The sequence below is a fragment of the Leptodactylus fuscus genome, chromosome 3, assembly GCF_031893055.1.
Source record: "Leptodactylus fuscus isolate aLepFus1 chromosome 3, aLepFus1.hap2, whole genome shotgun sequence".
In the NCBI taxonomy this organism is placed as follows: Eukaryota; Metazoa; Chordata; class Amphibia; order Anura; family Leptodactylidae; genus Leptodactylus; species Leptodactylus fuscus.
In genome coordinates this window covers 23,069,993-23,090,850 of record NC_134267.1, presented here as the reverse complement: position 1 = coordinate 23,090,850, position 20,858 = coordinate 23,069,993, and the positions used below count along the sequence as shown (strand labels likewise).

The 20,858-nt window shown below is 44.3% G+C and overlaps 1 protein-coding gene across 1 annotated transcript; it reads left to right on the top strand.

Annotated features, from left to right (window-relative positions):
- The first annotated feature begins 6,208 nt into the window (after positions 1-6,208).
- Positions 6,209-20,234, top strand: LBH (LBH regulator of Wnt signaling pathway). The gene is made up of 3 exons (XM_075267253.1): positions 6,209-6,407; positions 13,015-13,111; positions 18,133-20,234. Exons 1-3 carry the CDS (start codon positions 6,382-6,384, stop codon positions 18,319-18,321), a joined length of 312 nt encoding a protein of 103 aa, XP_075123354.1. The 5' UTR covers positions 6,209-6,381; the 3' UTR covers positions 18,322-20,234.
- Positions 20,235-20,858: the final 624 nt, after the last annotated feature.

Genomic DNA, 20,858 nt, shown 5'->3' with positions numbered 1-20,858 from the left:
TTCTCTGCATACATCTCTGGGCAACCCGACCGGTTTAGTCATTGTACAGAAAAAGTCTCAGACTCCTCAAAATAGTGCAATACATATAGAATTATATACAGGAGATACCCAGGTTATACTGGCTGTACATATATATTATATACAGGAGATACCCAGGTTATACCAGCTGTACATATATATTATATACAGGGGATACCCAGGTTATACCAGCTGTGCATATATAATTATATACAGTGTATACCCAGGTTATATCAGCTGTACATATATATTATATACAGAAGATACCCAGGTTATACCGGCTGTACATATATATTATATACAGGAGATACAGCTGGTATAACCTGGGTACATATAGAATCTTACACAGGAGATACCCAGGTTATACCAGCATGATATATTCATGTATATATGTTCCTATTTGCCAGCCTATATGAAGGCATTTACCAATTTTATTAACCCTTTACTTGAGCTGAATGTTTCTACCTGAATATTCTAATATTTTCATATTTCACCAGTAGAGGGCAGTATGGAGCCAGGTAAAAAATATCATAAGAGAAAGTTGGGTGACTGTTCAGTATATAATGACTTGTAGGCTCGTCATCTGGTATATACCTCACAGAACCGGCACTATCGCGGACTGACAAATGTGATTTGGGGGATGGACAGTATCAGTATATACAGTATATACTGATAGGCATCGCTGCTGCCTGGATGGAAAATTCACGGGTGATTTATTTGACGCTGTTCATATTATTGCTGGTATTATATGGGGTTATGTTAGTTGTTACACATGTGCAAGAAATGACCTGCAGGGGGCACTGTCTATAGTCTATTTCAGCCCCTGTGTATAGTATTAAGCCTCATCCTAATAAATGATTAGATACAGTTTGTTCCAGGCTGCATCTTACCCCACAAGGGGGTGCTGTCCTGACCTTGACCTGCCTCCTGTTTCTGAGATATCAAGGTTGTCAGTCATGTGACCTCAGTGAGAACATTTGATGCACCAATTGGTTATATTTTGCAGCACTGACAACTTTACTACAACCCCCTTGGATTTGTTACTGAGTGAGCCCAGTGACTCCGCCCACCAGACCCGAATCACCCCGATCCCGTCACCTAATTAAACTTATTTGGGAGTTATTTTAAGCCGCAGATTCGTCGCACCAGTTGGGCTTTTAATCCTCCACAGTTTATCATATTAGTGTTCAGTGGAAAATAACAGCGTGTGGCGGCAGCGAACCCCTCCCCCGCCGCACTCCGGAGAAGCAAAGCCGTCCTGGCAAATCGAATCAAGAAAGATGAAACATTCACTGGCCCCTATGTAATTGTGTACTAGCATGGCAGTATAGAAAATCCTGCATGATTAACCCATTCTACACCTGGGACATAGGGGGCAATATTATAGTAGTTATATTCTTGTACATAGGGTAGTATTATAGTAGTTATATTCTTGTACATAGGAGCAGTATTATAGTAGTTATATTCTTGTATATAGGAGCAGTATTATAGTAGTTATATTCTTGTACATAGGGTAGTATTATAGTAGTTATATTCTTGTACATAGGAGCAGTATTATAGTAGTTATATTCTTGTACATAGGAGTAGTATTATAGTAGTTATATTCTTGTACATAGGAGCAGTATTATAGTAGTTATATTCTTGTACATAGGAGTAGTATTATAGTAGTTATATTCTTGTACATAGGAGTAGTATTATAGTAATTATATTCTTGTACATAGGAGTAGTATTATAGTAATTATATTCTTGTACATAGGCGGTAGTATTATAGTAGTTATATTCTTATACATATGAGGCAGTATTATAGTAGTTATATTCTTGTATATAGGAGCAGTATTATAGTAGTTATATTCTTGTACATAGGGTAGTATTATAGTAGTTATATTCTTGTACATAGGAGCAGTATTATAGTAGTTATATTCTTGTACATAGGAGGCAGTATTATAGTAGTTATATTCTTGTACATAGGAGTAGTATTATAGTAGTTATATTCTTGTACATAGGAGCAGTATTATAGTAGTTATATTCTTGTACATAGGAGCAGTATTATAGTAGTTATATTCTTGTACATAGGAGGCAGTATTATAGTAGTTATATTCTTGTACATAGGAGTAGTATTATAGTAGTTATATTCTTGTACATAGGGTAGTATTATAGTAGTTATATTCTTGTACATAGGAGCAGTATTATAGTAGTTATATTCTTGTACATAGGAGGCAGTATTATAGTAGTTATATTCTTGTACATAGGAGTAGTATTATAGTAGTTATATTCTTGTACATAGGAGCAGTATTATAGTAGTTATATTCTTGTACATAGGAGTAGTATTATAGTAGTTATATTCTTGTACATAGGAGTAGTATTATAGTAATTATATTCTTGTACATAGGCGGTAGTATTATAGTAGTTATATTCTTATACATATGAGGCAGTATTATAGTAGTTATATTCTTGTACATAGGAGCAGTATTATAGTAGTTATATTCTTGTACATAGGGTAGTATTATAGTAGTTATATTCTTGTACATAGGAGCAGTATTATAGCAGTTATATTCTTGTACATAGGAGCAGTATTATAGTAGTTATATTCTTGTACATAGGAGCAGTATTATAGTAGTTATATTCTTGTACATAGGGTAGTATTATAGTAGTTATATTCTTGTACATAGGAGCAGTATTATAGCAGTTATATTCTTGTACATAGGAGCAGTATTATAGTAGTTATATTCTTGTACATAGGAGTAGTATTATAGTAGTTATATTCTTGTACATAGGAGTAGTATTATAGTAGTTATATTCTTGTACATAGGAGGTAGTATTATAGTAGTTATATTCTTGTACATAGGAGTAGTATTATAGTAGTTATATTCTTGTACATAGGAGTAGTATTATAGTAGTTATATTCTTGTACATAGGAGCAGTATTATAGTAGTTATATTATTGTACATAGGAGCAGTATTATAGTAGTTATATTCTTGTACATAGGAGCAGTATTATAGTAGTTATATTCTTGTACATAGGAGTAGTATTATAGTAGTTATATTATTGTACATAGGAGCAGTATTATAGTAGTTATATTCTTGTACATAGGAGCAGTATTATAGTAGTTATATTCTTTCCATATATACGTCTTGCATTCCTCCCATTAGTAGTTTCTTAATCCAAGCCTACCTGACAGTTTATCCCTGTGACAATTCCTTTGCTCTCGCCCCTCCTCTCCTCTGAGCTCTTTCGTATCAGCAGCTATGGACTGCTCCAGTCTTCAGATAACAGGTCAGCTGATATAGGAGTAGTTAATTAGATGGGTGGCGGGGTTATTATATGGCCATTATACATAGTACATGGTGACAACCAGCAAATATTCCCCTGCACTGCTGCTGCCGACCACATGTACCTCCCTTCTAATCCTCCAAGGGATCAATTTTCCCTTTTTAAAGCCTTGTTTAAGCTGCATTCTGTTCTGCTCAGTGGCAGATGAACTAAATGCAGCTGGATCAGACGGACAACGTGAGTGGAATATGATAATAGACCCGACAGAAGGATAAAACATATAACACTACCATTCTATGGGGGGCGCAATACAGTGCTGTCCAGAGCCTACAGGGTGGCACAGATAGCAGCTATGGTTCTGCACGCAGTCATCTAGTCCCATACTGATCTCGTACTACACAGTCACTATGGTTTCATATCATGCACATACTATAGTACTGTCTTGAACAGACCTTATAGTACATTAGTGCACAGTCCCTATACTTCAGGACTACACTGTCACTATAGTTCAGTACTATATCCTGCCCATAGCTCAATTCCTCATTGTCTCTATGGTCTAGTATTGCACAGTCACTATAGTTTAATACTACACATTCCCTATGGTTCAGTACTACACAGTGTTAGGGTTCAGTACTACACAGTGTTAGGGTTTAGTACTACACAGTCCCTATGGTTCAGTACTACAGAGTCCCTATGGTTCAGTACTACACAGTCCTTATGGTTCAGTACTACACAGTCTGAGGGTTCAGTACTACACAGTCTTAGGGTTCAGTACTACACAGTCCATATGGTTCAGTACTACACAGTCCCTATGGTTCAGTACTACACAGTCTTAGGGTTCAGTACTACACAGTCCATATGGTTCAGTACTACACAGTCCCTATGGTTCAGTACTACACAGTCCCTATGGTTCAGTACTACACAGTCTGAGGGTTCAGTACTACACAGTCCATATGGTTCAGTACTACACAGTCCCTATGGTTCAGTACTACACAGTCCCTATGGTTCAGTACTACACAGTCCCTATGGTTCAGTACTACAGAGTTCCTATGGTTCAGTACTACACAGTCCTATTGTTCAGTACTACACAGTCCCTATGGTTCAGTACTACACAGTCCTATTGTTCAGTACTACACAGTCCCTATGGTTCATTACTAAAGAGTCTCTATGGTTCAGTACTACGCAGTCTTAGGGTTCAGTACTACACAGTCTTGGGGTTCAGTACTACACAGTCCCTATGGTTCAGTACTACAGAGTCCCTATGGTTCAATACTACACAATCCCTATGGTTCAGTACTACACAGTCCCTAAGGTTTGGTACTACACAGTCCCTATGATTCAGTACTACAGAGTCCCTATGGTTCAGTACTACACTGCTCTATGGTTCAGTACTACACAGTCCCTAAGGTTCAGTACTACACAGTCCCTATGGTTCAGTAATACACAGTCCCTATGGTTCAGTACTACACAGTCCTAAGGTTCAGTACTACACAGCACTATGGTTCAGTACTACACAGTCCATAAGGTTCTGTACTACATAGTCCCTAAGGTTCAGTACTACACAGCACTATGGTTAAGTACTACACAGTCCCTAAAGTTCAGTACTACACAGCACTATGGTTCAGTACTACACAGCACTATGGTTAAGTACTACACAGTCCCTAAAGTTCAGTACTACACAGTCCCTAAGGTTCAGTACTACACAGTCCCTAAGGTTCAGTACTACACAGTCCCTATGGTTCAGTACTACGCAATCCCTAAGGTTCAGTACTACACAGTCCCTAAGGTTCAGTACTACACAGTCCCTATGGTTCAGTACTACACAGTCCCTAAGGTCCCTATGGTTCAGTACTACACAGTCCCTATGGTTCAGTACTAGACAGCCCTATGGTTCAGTACTACATGGCTCCATCCTATGCAGTCTCTATGGTTATTCTGTGTGTTATTTAGTCCCTATAGTGTTCTGTACCACACAGTCTCTATAGCTTTAAGGCTCTCCATGATGTAATCACTATATTTCCATACTATACAGTGTTCAGCACTTCATAGGCCGGTATATGGTGCGCCATTACAGTCCTACATCATGGTGGCGGAATGTAATATCTAGAGGAGAATGGCCGCCCTTCCATTCCAGCATGGTAGCCTATCTGTATATGTATTTAAAGGGACCTTCCATTTTAATTGCTATAGGACAGAACTGTCTACACAGACTGACATGGATTCCTGCACTATGGGAGAGGGGGTATCAGGGGTGCTCGGTCCCACATTTCTAAATCTTTACCCACGGAATTCAATTGTTCCTTCATTCTAGTCGCCTGGTCTTATCTCTATGGCCGGGGATCACTAAAGACGGAGTTCCCCTAAAATGCCAATCTTTCCACTAACGTAACCGTATCCGAGCGCTCGGGGTTAAACCTTCCATCGGCTTTAATCCTCTAAGCGTACGGTCTATTCTAGAAAATTCCTCTCGCAAGGTCACGTCAGAAAAAAACATGAAATTTGCTTTGATGCGTGAAGTTGGTCGCGGTTGCCACAAGCTAAATTTAGCCCCCTTGATCAATTGCGCTGCTGAATTTATTATTTGTTGTTTTTCCTTAAAGGGACGGAGAGAGAGGGCTGCAGACAAAAGATTGGTGACTTTAAGGAGGAATTGTTACATCGCTGAACAAAGAGCAGAGACACCTTAGGGAGAAAGGAGGAAAAAGATGGAGAGAGCGGCGGCGGCGGCAGCAGGTAATGGTGGATGTGAGCGGTGATTGGCGGCCGGGATGAGTGAGCATGAATGTACTCCAGAGCTGGTTGTATCCAGGGGATGAGCTGCCAGCACAGGCCATTCATGCTTTAGGTGACGTCAGCAGATAGAGGTGGGGTCCCTGACAAGTCCCACCCCCCTATGTTATATAAGCCAGTGTAGTCCATGCTGGCTGGGGCAGAGTTCCTCAGTATTCACACCGTCAGGTCTTGTACTTTGTTCGCTGCTGTCTGCACCTTCTTGGCTTTGTATCTACAAGACCCCCTCTCTGCAGCAGTCGGGACCCCCTGTTGTGTGACCTCTTTAAGCTAGGACATTTACCCCCAGCCTCTCTGGACTTCATGTCTGTATTTTACCCTATTCCTTGGTAAGTGCCTTGATGCTTCCTATGGATTAACCCCTTTGTGACTGCTCTGTACTGGGTGGGGGTGGATGGGGGGGACCTGGATTGTCTTCTGATCTATAATATTTAAGGAAGTCTTTCTGGTGGGGAGGGGGGTTTAAGGGTCTTATGTGCCTATTGTCTTGTATGTCGCCAACAAGAAAAGCTGACCCCAGAGAGCCCAGTCACCCGGCGGTGCCCTGCAGACTGCGGGTGGCGTCTGGTATCAAGTTAGCTATTCAGGTAGAAATCTGAGGTGCTGTCCATATGCCAAGCTGGCATTCATAATGTGCCAAGTAGCGGCCGGCATTGTGCGCTCTGCCCCAGAGGACTTTCTCTACAGCTTTTCCTTTCATTAAGTTAATTGTCTGTTGATGCTGATATTGGAGAAGGAAGGGGTTAAATGCTTCTTTGTTACATTGTTGCTTTGGCTCAAGGGGGGACAGTGGGTGCTTGGAGGGGTGGGCTGAGGGGGTAGGGGGGCAGTGGGTGCCTGGAGGGGTGGGCTGAGGGGGTAGGGGGGCAGTGGGTGCCTGGAGGGGTGGGCTGAGGGGGTAGGGGGGCAGTGGGCGCCTGGAGGGGTGGGCTGAGGGGGTAGGGGGGCAGTGGGCGCCTGGAGGGGTGGGCTGAGGGGGTAGGGGGGGGCAGTGGGTGCCTGGAGGGGTGGGCTGAGGGGGTAGGGGGGCAGTGGGTGCCTGGAGGGGTGAGCTGAGGGGGTAGGGGGGCAGTGGGTGCCTGGAGGGGTGGGCTGAGGGGGTCAGTGATTGTTGGGGGGGGGGAGTATAGTGTGTGACTGCAGAGGAAGACTGAAGAGTCTTTGGGGGGACTGATTTTTTTATTTTTTTTTTGGAGGGAGGGGGCTACGGGGAGACAGAGAGCTCTTGGTGGAGGGTCAGTGCTTGGTGGGGCAGGATGAGGTGAAGTGGCTGTTTGGAGGGGCAGGTCAGAGAGGGGGCTGATCAGAATGGGCAGCTCAGTAAAGAATAGATGCCGGCAGCGGGTTCCTTTGGAGGCTGGCAATGTATAGAGGGGCTCCTCAGGGGGGCAGGCTGGCTGGAGGGCAGTACATTGGTGTAGCAGACCTGCCCTGGCATAGACCTGTATTAGTAAACAGGAGGAGATCTCTGGTTAGATATGGGCAGGGGATGGTATTATGCTCTTACAGCTGCCATAAGCTTGCACTGATCCATAGTAATTGCATTAGTTTACGCAATTGGCAGAGCTTAGAGTGACTGATGTAGCAGAGCGGAATTTACCATGTTCTACATCCTATATATAGTCGGTGAGGTGTTACATAGGATGGCTGCATTGCTTGTGCATCCTGATAAGAGTGAAACCGCTCCTTCGGCTCTGCTACATCTAGTAGACCGCAGGTTTCCATGCATAGGTTTAGATGTGATGGTGAACTCTGCAGACAGCCATGACTGCCCGGCGCTGACAGCTGGACTGACTATTGACCTTGACTTCTGCATGTTTAATGCACAATGGCCTGAGTAACTGGAGAGGCGACACTGAGCTGCCCCATGGGCACAGGCTGGGCACAGAGTCTGGCAGAGCCGGCTCCACTATGATATTCTTATGTTGTATGTTTCGCCTCATGTTGTCTCCTATTATACACGGATGGTTCCGCGGTGCTGATGTCATCGCCTGTCTGCGTGGTCGGTATAGCGTGAATGACAATCTTCTGTTCTTGTCGCTGTCGACATCCTCATTCACACTCAGCCGCAATGAATCAGGGTGATGGCTCATGTTCATTGAGAAACTGAGGAGAAGCCGGCCCCAGTCTATTAACCATTGCAAGGTCTGGAATCTCTTAAAGGAATTGTTCAGCCTTTATAGTGAAAGTTGGGAGAGTGATATTACTGATGGACGGCGGTCTAGGTAGTGAGACCCCTGAGGACTGTGGTAGCTGGACAGAGGTTGTACAAGGTGGGCTACTCCTTCTACAGGGAGGGTCACCAGACCCCAGCCTCACAGATAGGTTAGTATCACCAGAACCAGTATATCACCCCAGCCCTGCAGATAGATAGGTTACTGTCACCAGAACCAGCATATCACCCCAGCCCTGCAGATAGATAGGTTACTGTCACCAGAGCCAGCATATCACCCCAGCCCTGCAGATAGATAGGTTAGTGTCACCAGAACCAGCATATCACCCCAGCCCTGCAGATAGATAGGTTAGTGTCACCAGAACCAGCATATCACCCCAGCCCTGCAGATAGATAGGTTAGTGTCACCAGAACCAGCATATCACCCCAGCCCTGCAGATAGATAGGTTACTGTCACCAGAACCAGCATATCACCCCAGCCCTGCAGATAGGTTACTGTCACCAGAACCAGCATATCACCCCAGGCCTGCAGATAGATAGGTTACTGTCACCAGAACCAGCATATCACCCCAGCACTGCAGATAGATAGGTTACTGTCACCAGAACCAGCATATCACCCCAGCCCTGCAGATAGATAGGTTACTGTCACCAGAACCAGCATATCACCCCAGCACTGCAGATAGATAGGTTACTGTCACCAGAACCAGCATATCACCCCAGCCCTGCAGATAGATAGGTTAGTGTCACCAGAACCAGCATATCACCCCAGCCCTGCAGATAGATAGGTTACTGTCACCAGAACCAGAATATCATCCCAGCCCTGCAGATAGATAGGTTAGTGTCACCAGAACCAGCATATCACCCCAGCCCTGCAGATAGATAGGTTAGAGTCACCAGAACCAGCATATCACCCCAGCACTGCAGATAGATAGGTTACTGTCACCAGAACCAGAATATCACCCCAGCACTGCAGATAGATAGGTTACTGTCACCAGAACCAGCATATCACCCCAGCACTGCAGATAGATAGGTTACTGTCACCAGAACCAGCATATCACCCCAGCCCTGCAGATAGATAGGTTACTGTCACCAGAACCAGCATATCACCCCAGCACTGCAGATAGATAGGTTACTGTCACCAGAACCAGCATATCACCCCAGCCCTGCAGATAGATAGGTTAGTGTCACCAGAACCAGCATATCACCCCAGCCCTGCAGATAGATAGGTTAGTGTCACCAGACCCCAGTAAATCACCCCAGCCCTGCAGATAGATAGGTTACTGTCACCAGAACCAGCATATCACCCCAGCCCTGCAGATAGATAGGTTACTGTCACCAGAGCCAGCATATCACCCCAGCCCTGCAGATAGATAGGTTAGTGTCACCAGAACCAGCATATCACCCCAGCCCTGCAGATAGATAGGTTAGTGTCACCAGACCCAGCATATCACCCCAGCCCTGCAGATAGATAGGTTAGTGTCACCAGAACCAGCATATCGCCCCAGCCCTGCAGATAGATAGGTTACTGTCACCAGAACCAGCATATCACCCCAGCCCTGCAGATAGGTTACTGTCACCAGAACCAGCATATCACCCCAGGCCTGCAGATAGATAGGTTACTGTCACCAGAACCAGCATATCACCCCAGCACTGCAGATAGATAGGTTACTGTCACCAGAACCAGCATATCACCCCAGCCCTGCAGATAGATAGGTTACTGTCACCAGAACCAGCATATCACCCCAGCACTGCAGATAGATAGGTTACTGTCACCAGAACCAGCATATCACCCCAGCCCTGCAGATAGATAGGTTAGTGTCACCAGAACCAGCATATCACCCCAGCCCTGCAGATAGATAGGTTACTGTCACCAGAACCAGAATATCATCCCAGCCCTGCAGATAGATAGGTTACTGTCACCAGAACCAGCATATCACCCCAGCACTGCAGATAGATAGGTTAGTGTCACCAGAACCAGCATATCACCCCAGCCCTGCAGATAGATAGGTTAGTGACACCAGTGGAAGTCCAGTGTATGTATATCTAATAGATAGATAGATAGATAGATAGATAGATAGATAGATAGATAGATAGATATAGATAGATAGATAGCTTTTTCACCACTTCTATAGGGTCAGTGTATACAAACCATATAGTAACCATGATTGACTCTTGCGTGTTCTCGCTGCATACTTCCCATTCGGTCCCTATAGATCTTCTCATTGGTTACATTGTATCTTTAGTGATTCTATTCTTCTGGAGTGTTTGTGCCCTATAGGGTGTGTTTGGAGAAGGTGTGTAGGGCTGTGTTTAGATTCTGCAGTAAATCCGGTCCTTTAGCTTGCAGTCTATTGTTCTGGTTGTTCTTCAGCTCGTCCTTGTTTTCTAGTGACGGAACGTACAAACACTGAGATATGTGACATTTCTGCAGTAAGCTCTGAGTGCTAAAGCTATAGATGGCAGCAATACTAGTGCAGGAGCGTCTGTCACTGAAGTGGCTGATAACTGAGAACAATAGGGCAATGGGCTCTACATGGAGAAAATAGACTGCAACTGTATCGTCTGCCATTGGTGATGGATAGGTATATAGTCTGTTATGTCAGAACTTTCTAGAGAGTAAGATCATGCATCAATCTCAGCCATCCGAGGTCATGTGACTTTCCTTTCCATGTGATATTTTTTTTCTAAAGTATTTGTTACAAGAATAGAACAGAAGATTAGACTCCTCATATTGACCTAGATAACATAGTAAGCAGATAAGATGGATCATTCTAGAAGGTGAGATGTCACATCCGTCACTCTGCAAAGATCAAGCACAAAATCTACCCAAGAGTAGATCTGCAGATAGGTTAGTGTTACCTTACCAGACCCAGCCCTGCAGATAGATAGGTTAGTGTCACCAGACCCAGCATATCACCCCAGCCCTGCAGATAGATAGGTTACTGTCACCAGAACCAGCATATCACCCCAGCCCTGCAGATAGATAGGTTACTGTCACCAGACCCAGCATATCACCCCAGTCCTGCAGATAGATAGGTTATGTGACCAGAACCAGCATATCACCCCAGCCCTGCAGATAGATAGGTTACTGTCACCAGAACCAGCATATCACCCCAGCCCTGCAGATAGATAGGTTACTGCCACCAGACCCAGCATATCACCCCAGCCCTGCAGATAGATAGGTTAGTGTCACCAAAACCAGCATATCACCCCAGTCCTGCAGATAGATAGGTTACTGTCACCAGAACCAGCATATCACCCCAGCCCTGCAGATAGATAGGTTAGTGTCACCAGAACCAGCATATCACCCCAGCCCTGCAGATAGATAGGTTACTGCCACCAGACCCAGCATATCACCTCAGTCCTGCAGATAGATAGGTTAGTGTCACCAGACCCAGCATATCACCCCAGCCCTGCAGATAGATAGGTTAGTGTCACCAGACCCAGCATATCACCCCAGCCCTGCAGATAGATAGGTTAGTGTCACCAGACCCAGCATATCACCCCAGCCCTGCAGATAGATAGGTTAGTGTCACCAGACCCAGCATATCACCCCAGCCCTGCAGATAGATAGGTTACTGTCACCAGACCCAGCATATCACCCCAGCCCTGCAGATAGATAGGTTACTGTCACCAGAACCAGAATATCTTGGTGATATCTTGGCAACCGAGACTCCAGTTCACAAGGGGAAAGCACCATTGGGTTAGGGTCACCTGAATCAATCTCTTGGGCTGGATTGTTCTGATAAAACTGCCTTCAAGTCTGTTGTAGCATCATCTGATTGTTCCAGATAATCCTTGGAATACTCTATTGTGCCTTAGTCGACCTACTTTTAGCTTCTCATTTATCAAGGGCACTTATACTGTCGTGTTTGAAGTCTCTGAGCAATGGAGGGCTTCAAACTCAGAGTTGTGAGCACAGGATACAATTAGGTGGGACTCCCCCTTAAATGGACCTGCGGTGTTGATAAAGCGTATATTGTATTCCAAAATGGGTGGACTCCCAAAATTGACGGTGGATTGGCTGTAGGGGATGCAGAGGTTCCGATAAACCACTGGTCTTGAAAGCTCATACCTTGATGGAGTCTTCCTCATCTCTTTACAGGAACGTTCTGTCTTTTTGTTATGGCTTGTGGAGTCTTCAGAATCCTCTGGTATTCTTTGTAGACCTTGTGGCCCAATTTTACTACCAATCTATTGTTTAAAAATTTCCTTTTGATGGTGACACTGTACAAGGATCTGGTCTCAAGATTGTGGGGACCATGAAAAAGTTCTAGTAAGATGTATAGTGTAAGATGGTGAAATCCTCTAAGTTCTGTTTTATATCAATGTATCAATTCCTTACTTGTATTGATACATTGTAATGAATCCATCAGCTGCAGGTAGAGATTGCAGAGTCTCTAGCAGTGGTCAGGGAATAGACCTGTTCTGCTTACACAGTTGAAGGAGTTTAGTGTCGCAGCGCTGCTCCTTCTCCTGGACTGAGGCCCCACGTTGCGGAAACGCAACTTTTTTTATTGTTGCAGGTTTTGCTGTGTTTTTTTTTTTTAGCCAAATCCAGGAGTAGATTGAATAGAAGATTTTTTGGAAATTTTTTAGTTGAATTTCTTATTACACATGAAACACATTGACATCTTTTACCTGTGAATCAACAGTGTCTGTTTTGTTACTTTTCTTGTACAGTTTTAACGGCCTCCAACTGCACAGTGTGAATGCCGCCTCAGTCGGAGGGCGAGGATTTTAATGACTTTCTTCTCTTGCAGCACTGATTACTTGAGATCAGCTGAAATGACTGAGGTGATAATGAACACTCAACCCATGGACGAGATCGGCCTCAGCCCTCGCAAAGATTCCTATCAGGTACGAGCCGTGGCAATATTGGCCTATAACCTCCTCCTGTTTTCTGAATATACCATCTTTTTTTTTGATTGGGGGGGGTTTAAAAATTAATTCCGTAAAGGACTTTGGGGTCAAGTTCATAGACCACTTCAACCACATCACTCATATCTGTTCTTGGGAAAGCTGGGTGACTATCAATATGGCGGCTGTTACAGCTCCCTTACACCTTGCCTAGGAAGAGCCTAAGTTGTATCATCACTGACATATCTGCCATTCTGTAAACTGGGGAAGCTGGGTGCTCTAGAAAGTGGTCACCTAGTTTCTGCAGGCTCTGAGATTTGTTATTCAGGAGTTTGGGAACGCTGGGTGTGGGCGACATGATGGCGATCTATGGCCACGGTAAAATTGACTACCCTGGTGTGACTGCAGTGGTCTAAGGCAAAAAAAAAATCCAAAAGAATCCAGACACCGCCGGTCAGCCGCCATGGATATACAGTGATGGAGAATCGGGCTGGATCTAGTGACATCACCAGTTCTGTGTGGTGATGTCACTTGATGCAAGGCTAGAGATTAGCTAACCAGTTGGAAGTGAGACAGATGTGTTACAAATTTTCTAAAAAAAATTGTAAAAATCTTGGGGTTCGTCAAACACAGATTATACTTTGGGGTCTCATGAGTTCCCAGAAGAATATATGAAGGCCCATGGAGGTGCAAAAATATAACAAGCACTGACACACTCCTTCCATCACCTCTCCTGTGCTTCCTCAAGGTCCTCTCTGGTCATCGTCCAGCCTCCTGGGTGATGTCACAAACCCTGGAGGGCCGTTGAGGCCTGTTATTGGACCTCAGCTGTCATGTGGGTGGTTGATGACCGCCACATGTGACCGCTAAGACCCATCACAGGCCTCAGCCTAGTCTATGACATCACCCAGGAGCCTGGAAGATAACCAAAGAGGATCCTAGCGTCAGTCCTCTCTGCTCCAAGCTGACGAGATGCAAATACATCGCAACGGCTGTCCTTGGCTGAAAAGACTATCTGGTTAAATCCTGACATCATTGCAAACAAAGGCCTCTGAGAAGGTTGGCATGATGTTAAAGGGAGCGCCCTCTATTGGTTTGCTTGACTGAGACTCTGTATTTCTAATTACGTCATGGAAGACAGACTTGCACATTCTCAGTCAGCGCCCTCTATTGGTGTGCATGCTTGAGGCACTGACATCCTAATTACATCATGGAAGTCAGATTTGCATATTCTTCCCAAAGAGGATCCTGTGAGGGAATTTGAGTATCAGTTTTAAGGGTTGAGACCCCAAAATAAAATGTAATTTCTGGTTTGGTCCAAAAGGAGGCAGGGGAATAACTTTCATGAGGTTCAACCATCTCTGTGCAAGACCTTCAGGCAACAGATTGGGTCCACTGCCAATGGGTAAACCATAGACCCAAATCTGGGGGTTGAGGGGAAGGTGCTTTGGGTCACTGCTCAATTATCGGACTCTCCAGTATGTAGCTGATAATAATAAAGTGAAGAGTCTAGATCGACATTGTAAGTATTTATGGCCAAAGTATTAGAGAATCCAGATTTGCTTTACCTGTGATCGGTATAGTAGAGACTTGGCTGCCACTGATCTCCGTTCCTCCATAGAGATAAGCAGCCACTTCAGCCAGTTTGGAAGGCATTTCAATGGGGTTTGATGTGGCTGTGGCCAGGAGTTGAGGTGTATAGCATAGATGGGTATGAAGAGTAGGGTGTGGGGAGTCTTGTGCAGAGTTACCGGTGTACCAAGTGGGTCCTCTCTTAACCCTCGCTTGATTGGCCCCCATATCTCGGCACGTATAGATATAATTTTTGTATTTTGTTACATTTTTATAAAATTCCCAAGACTTCCATAATGTTTTTCCCCCCAAACAAAACCCTCCTGTTAAACCCCCACGTGGTCTCAGCCTCGGTCCTCAGCAGTTCATGGCGGTCTTCGCTGCCGACTTTCTAGAAACAGCGAGGTTTGTTATGAATGAATCTTCCATCTTTTATTGCCTGTGTTAATGAGAATCGCTCACTTGTGCATGAAAGGCCTGAGGCCAGGCAGATTTCGAGGAATCAGCACGGACCCCGCATGCTCCGGAGATGCTTCATTCAGATTTCTATTCCAAATGAATGACTTGTCCTTGTCTGTAATGCTGCAGCTTCTTAAAGGGGAATGTACGGTTAGGTCTTGGGGTGGGAAGACTTGAGATAAACACATAGAATTACCCTTTCTGTTCAATATCTGTTGACTGTCGGTCTCTACTGTAGTTCTAACATTCTATTCATGAGTTAGACTGCTATATCTTGCATATGTAGATGTGTTGTATGGAGCTGTAACACAGCATCAATACCGAGGTCATGTTGTCTGCCCCATCACATGCTATATTAGAGGGATTCTCTACTTCATGCAGTGCTTGTAGGAGGACAATATGGTGTCTCACTGAGTATATGGGACCACTGTGTCTCACAAGGTCCAGGTTTGTGACTTTGCCCCCATCGCTTTGTAGGCAGGGGGTACAGTGACCCTCCGCAGTGACGTCATTGGGTCCCTTTCTGCTACGTTTTTCATTTTCGTGACCAATTCTTGCACCACGGCGGCGAATTTCCTATTTACAGTACACACTTCCTTTGTCAAAGGCAGGAAACTGTCAACATGCCCGACAGAGCTGCGTAGCGGCGTTGTACGGGCCGACGCCTCACACAGTTATACATGGATATCTAAAAGATAATATAAAAACAGATCTGCAAATTTCTAATATTCCTGACCTGCTTACACAGCTGAATGGTTCAGGTTATCTGATGCATGGACACTCAGTCTTGGCTACAATTGTTACAATGTATCAGAATGTTTCATATATTTTCATTCGTCACCCCCTATTAGTGTTATAGGCACATTCTGAGCTCCCTATTTACCCCTCACCCAACTTTCCATGGCTTGTAGTGTGGGGCTGCATGTCTTATTCACAATGTGGTTATTGAACAGGTTATTGGGCCCATATCGATCTTCAGAGGCGGTGACCTGATGTTACAGGCCTGAAGCTGCCACAACGAACATTCTAATGACTTCTATTCTGTGAACCCCCCTGGGGTCACACTGCTTGGGTTAGACTCTCTAGGACCATGCAGATTGGCATTGACCCACCTAACCCCACTCTGTTTCAACCACTTCCCCAGGGCCTCGTAGGTTGGTTCCCAGTGATCCCCCACTTCCATAAGTCTAAACCGGTTGGTATCCCCCACCTCCACCCTTGAGACTCCATGGGTTGGTTTGATATTCCAATCCCCCCAACCCTCCAGGGTTTTGCTGATTTGCCCCCCTATCTTGGGTTGGCCCTGATCTTGTATGAACACATGGCCGCCATTCAAATTGTTGTCAGTGTCTCAGTAGTGCAGTCTCGGCCTTGAGGCTACTTAAAGGAGTTTTTAGGGCCTGGCATAGTTCATCATGATCCGATAGGTGGGGGTCCTATGCCCAACACTTCCACCATCAGCTGGTTGAAGTGACATCACCTTGACCAGTCATATGGCCCTTACACAGCTTACTGCATGGCCCCGAAGAAACCAACCCTACCAATGACCCTCCTCCAAAAGTGCCAAAAATTCCAATTTTGGTGCACATTTGACCAAATTTAAACCCCATTGACAATTCTAGCAATTGAATATCTCTGAGCAGCTCTGTACAGTCTTCTGTCCATACATTCCCCTAGGCATGAAGACAAGGGTTGACTTGATGGAGTCAAAGCTTTAAAGTTCTTCCATGGTGGTCTTAGACATTCTGCTGCTGTCATTGATCCCGGCAGTCTAGATCCTTCTATCAATGACTGTTGAGAATACCCGAGGCCTCTCATTCATAAGTTATCACGTCCTTCACATTCTCCGCTAATCTTTCATCCTGGTCTTTGTCACGGAGCGGCGTGTTGACAAGTTCTAAGCTTATAACTAGGTCACAAAGCTTGGAGAAGACAGAAATGTTTGTTGTACATAAAATGTGGCTTATGGGTTTAGCTCTGGGCAAATAGACCTGGGATATATTCTGTTAGCCCCCTCCAGCTTGGCCAAGAGATGGAGGTTGTAGTTTCCTGATCTGGTTTGTGCGCTATCCTTCAGCAAAGAAGTTCAGGCTGAAGCCAAAAATACTTTCCCTTTTTAGATAGGAAAGTTTTTGCAAAGTTTAGAAAAACATGATCAAGAAGTTCTCAATTATTTGTTGGAAAAACGAAATCGCTCAGAAAGTCAAATGTTACCAAATAAGAGGATTGTGTAACCTCCGAAAACAGGAAATGGAAATCTGCATAAAGACCCAGATTAAAAAGAGCAACTTTGTTTTTAGCTCTGACAATGTGACAGTCATAAGGGTCATTAACCCTCGAGCAGCCGTTGTCGGATCGAGCTGGAGATGGCGAAAACATCTGCTGTGATGGACGTTGTAGAAGATCGCAACAGATAAAACCGAGGGTTAAGGTGTTCAGAAACATTAGATGTTAGTCAGTGAAGACTACGTAATGTATAGGGGTGTCCTGAACATTGTTGGGGGTAAGGATATTGCATAGTTAGGAGTTTAAGGTGCTCATATAGGTGGGACACCTCTACACACTAGATACTTGAGCAGCCATGACAGATTGGCAAGTTCAGCCAACTTTACATGACCCTGCCTTGCCCAAAAGGACCCACATAATATGGGCTAGAAAAGGTGTAGAGTTGTCTAATGGGACATTGAGACAGTAGACCAAGAAACATCTTGTGCCATTGTATAGCACTCATTTGTCAATTCACAATTTCTTGAGGGCCAAAGTGACAACTCCTAGCATGGTGTGATGGCCACCAGTTGACGACCAATGGCAGAACTTCCTTTCAAGAGACATTTTGTAGGGACTATACAGTACAATACCTACCTACTAAGGTGAATCTAGAAATTTTCTAAAGATTCCATAAGATTTCCTCAAGTTGTTACATTCTTGCCGTAATAGTCAACTTTTTGAAAGCTTTTTTACGTTAACCATTTGTTCTTTTTCTCCTCCAGATCTTCCCAGACCCTTCAGACTTCGAACGATGCTGCAAACTGAAGGATAGACTGCCCTCCATTGTGGTGGAGCCCACGGAGGGAGATGTGGAGAGCGGAGAACTCAGATGGCCTCCCGAAGAGTTCTTGGTTGAAGAAGAGAAGGAATCAAACTGTGATACACAAAAGAAAGACAACAAGGAACAGTAACCGTGTGGTGACCCTAGTCATGTGGAAGAGAAAATTGCCCAACAATGGGCCTACAATAAATCGGTTAGGAAGGATTTTGTTAATGCCGACAAATTCCAAGATGCACCTGTGATGAGTCTTTTTTTTTTTTTTTTTTTTTTTTTTTTTTTTTTTTTCTTTTTCCTCTCGGTGGAAGAATCCAGCCTTCGTTGTGATTAACAGCCCGAAGTCTTGAAGAAGTGTTTGCTTTTTATTTTATTTCAATCATTAGAGTCCTATCTGAGGTTTTTCCGAGGCTAGATGCATTGATAATCTTAGAATAACGTAAGAAGGAATTCTTTGGACAGAGTTACAGACTCAACGACTCTTAAGAAAAACTGCCTTTTCTGCAAGAACAAAAGGTCGACCCGTCACTCCTCCATCCGAATGTGTCGTCATACCGTCCATCCCAACAGAGTCTTTGTTGGGACAATTCTGGTAACTGTCGTCAGTCTGATCTATGCCAACCCAAGTCATCTTCTGATGAACTGGCAGTGTACCACCTTGACTCTATTCCCGACAAGTTCTAAACGTCATCAGTGTGTCGTAACTCTTCGTAATTGGATCAAAAAGTGGAATCTGTCTCTATAGTATTAATACCAGTGTTCATCAATGTGTACAAGGATGCAATATTGTCATGTATTTGTCCTGTACTGAGATGTTGGTGTGTTCCTTGGCTTACAGTAAATTTTTATAGGGTTCGGCAATGTCAACCTTGTAGACGAGTATGTAGACGAGAAAAAAATTTACAAAAACATTGCGCTTCCGTTCGGGACGAAATGGCCATGTCCTGCATCAATGCATTACGTTGTATGTGCTCGGAAATTTGTACAGGTCATCGGAATTGGTGTCTTGGTTGGGCATCTTGGCTTGTACACTGGCCACCTGTTACGGTGAGAAGAAAGTTTGCCAAATTTAGTGGAAAGCATTGCGAAACGTGCATGTAACGCTTGATGAATAATCTCAAAGGCTTTGTCTAGAACATTGGGACATTACCATGCTTGGGGGGGTATCTCGTCCCATTGTGTTCGCCCTCTAAAGACCCTATTCATAAACAGAATCTGATGGATGATGACGGCTCTATAAATAGACATCCGTCTCGGAGCAAAGTCCCACATTCACAATGTAAAACGCCTTTGCTTTCCTTGACTCCACCACATGGGTCTCCTTAAATTTTTGACAATGCTTTCCTATCCATTGAATTTCAAAAATACCTCAGTGGTGGCTATGGAGGAGAAACCCTACACCAACCCATGGCTAGATGCTTCATCCATGTAGACTCGTTCCAATGACTGTCCAGCAATAATTCCTGTCCAATTCTCCAAAATTTTCATGTGTATATCTTGCAAGTGGCACGTAAAATGTTTTTGTGGTAGTATCTGCATCTTTCAATGGTCGTCACCAGCTGAACGCTCTCCAGGTCATGGTATAGACGTCTGTATGTCACGGTTCACGAATGGGTTTTGGGTAGGGGTGCGAGTGTTTTTTTGCACTCTTGGGTGTGACAGGATTTGCCGTAAGCCGCATTGAACTTGATACAATTGTGGTGTTCCAGTAGATGTGTAGTGACAATCCACTGAGACCTCTCGGACTTCCATCATCCCTAAAAGTTCCTACTGGTATCTCAAACAAGGTCAACTCTGTGGAAGGAACTACGTTGCTTTTGTCCTTTTTTGTTTTTTTTCCCCTCTCTTGAGAGTATTGTATATTTCCATTTGTTACAAATGTCTGCGAACAAAAGCACTCGAGTAACCTGTTGTATAATAGTTATATATAAATATATATATTTCTGTAATTTTTGAGGCTCAGGGAGATGCTAGCTTTTTTTTTTTTTTTCAAAAACTTTTATGTCACTGTGACAGTTGTAAATAAAAAGTTTCAGATTGCTTTCCAAACTCAGCCGACACGGTGTTTTTATTTGCACGTGTGAGGGCCGCTCCCACCGCGTCCTGTATTTCCTGCCCGTACCAGACTGAGAAGAAACAGACTGACATTGTGCTGAATCTGGTATGTGGCTGGCAGGTGAGGGTCATCAATCACGGGCCAGGGGTTGTCACGTTGTGGGTTTGCAGAGTCACGAAATGAACATTTTTTCCTGGCTTGTAAAGGGTCTTGGGCGATGGTAGCGAAATCTTAAAGATCTGGGTTTAGCTGCTCGAACGACTAAGCAGAAGGCCCCCCTAGACATGGGGAAATTCGGCCATAAAACCTGGTCCGGACAATGGCTGGATTTCTTGGCCAGAAAACTGGGACTTCTTGCATCATGGTGATCTACGATACTGGGAATCCTGCAATCCTCAGCAAACTGTATTCAGGGGCCCTAGACTGAAAATGTCAAATTTTAAGGTCACCCCTTCTCCCTGAAAATCGCCTTTCCTAATCTAGTCACTATAATACCCCCTTATGTCCCCACATTATATTCCTCCTTTTAATGGCCCTCTCACAGAATCCTGCCCTCCTTATTGGGCTGCCCAGTATATTGCCTGTTTACTGGCCCCCACTCAGAATATTGCCCCCTT

Coding starts and splice junctions, on each gene's coding strand:
- LBH (XM_075267253.1), top strand. CDS start 6,382: ATGTCTGTATTTTACCCTATTCCTTG. Junction 6,408..13,014: donor GTATTTTACCCTATTCCTTG/GTAAGTGCCTTG, acceptor CTTCTCTTGCAG/CACTGATTACTTGAGATCAG. Junction 13,112..18,132: donor CTCGCAAAGATTCCTATCAG/GTACGAGCCGTG, acceptor TTTCTCCTCCAG/ATCTTCCCAGACCCTTCAGA.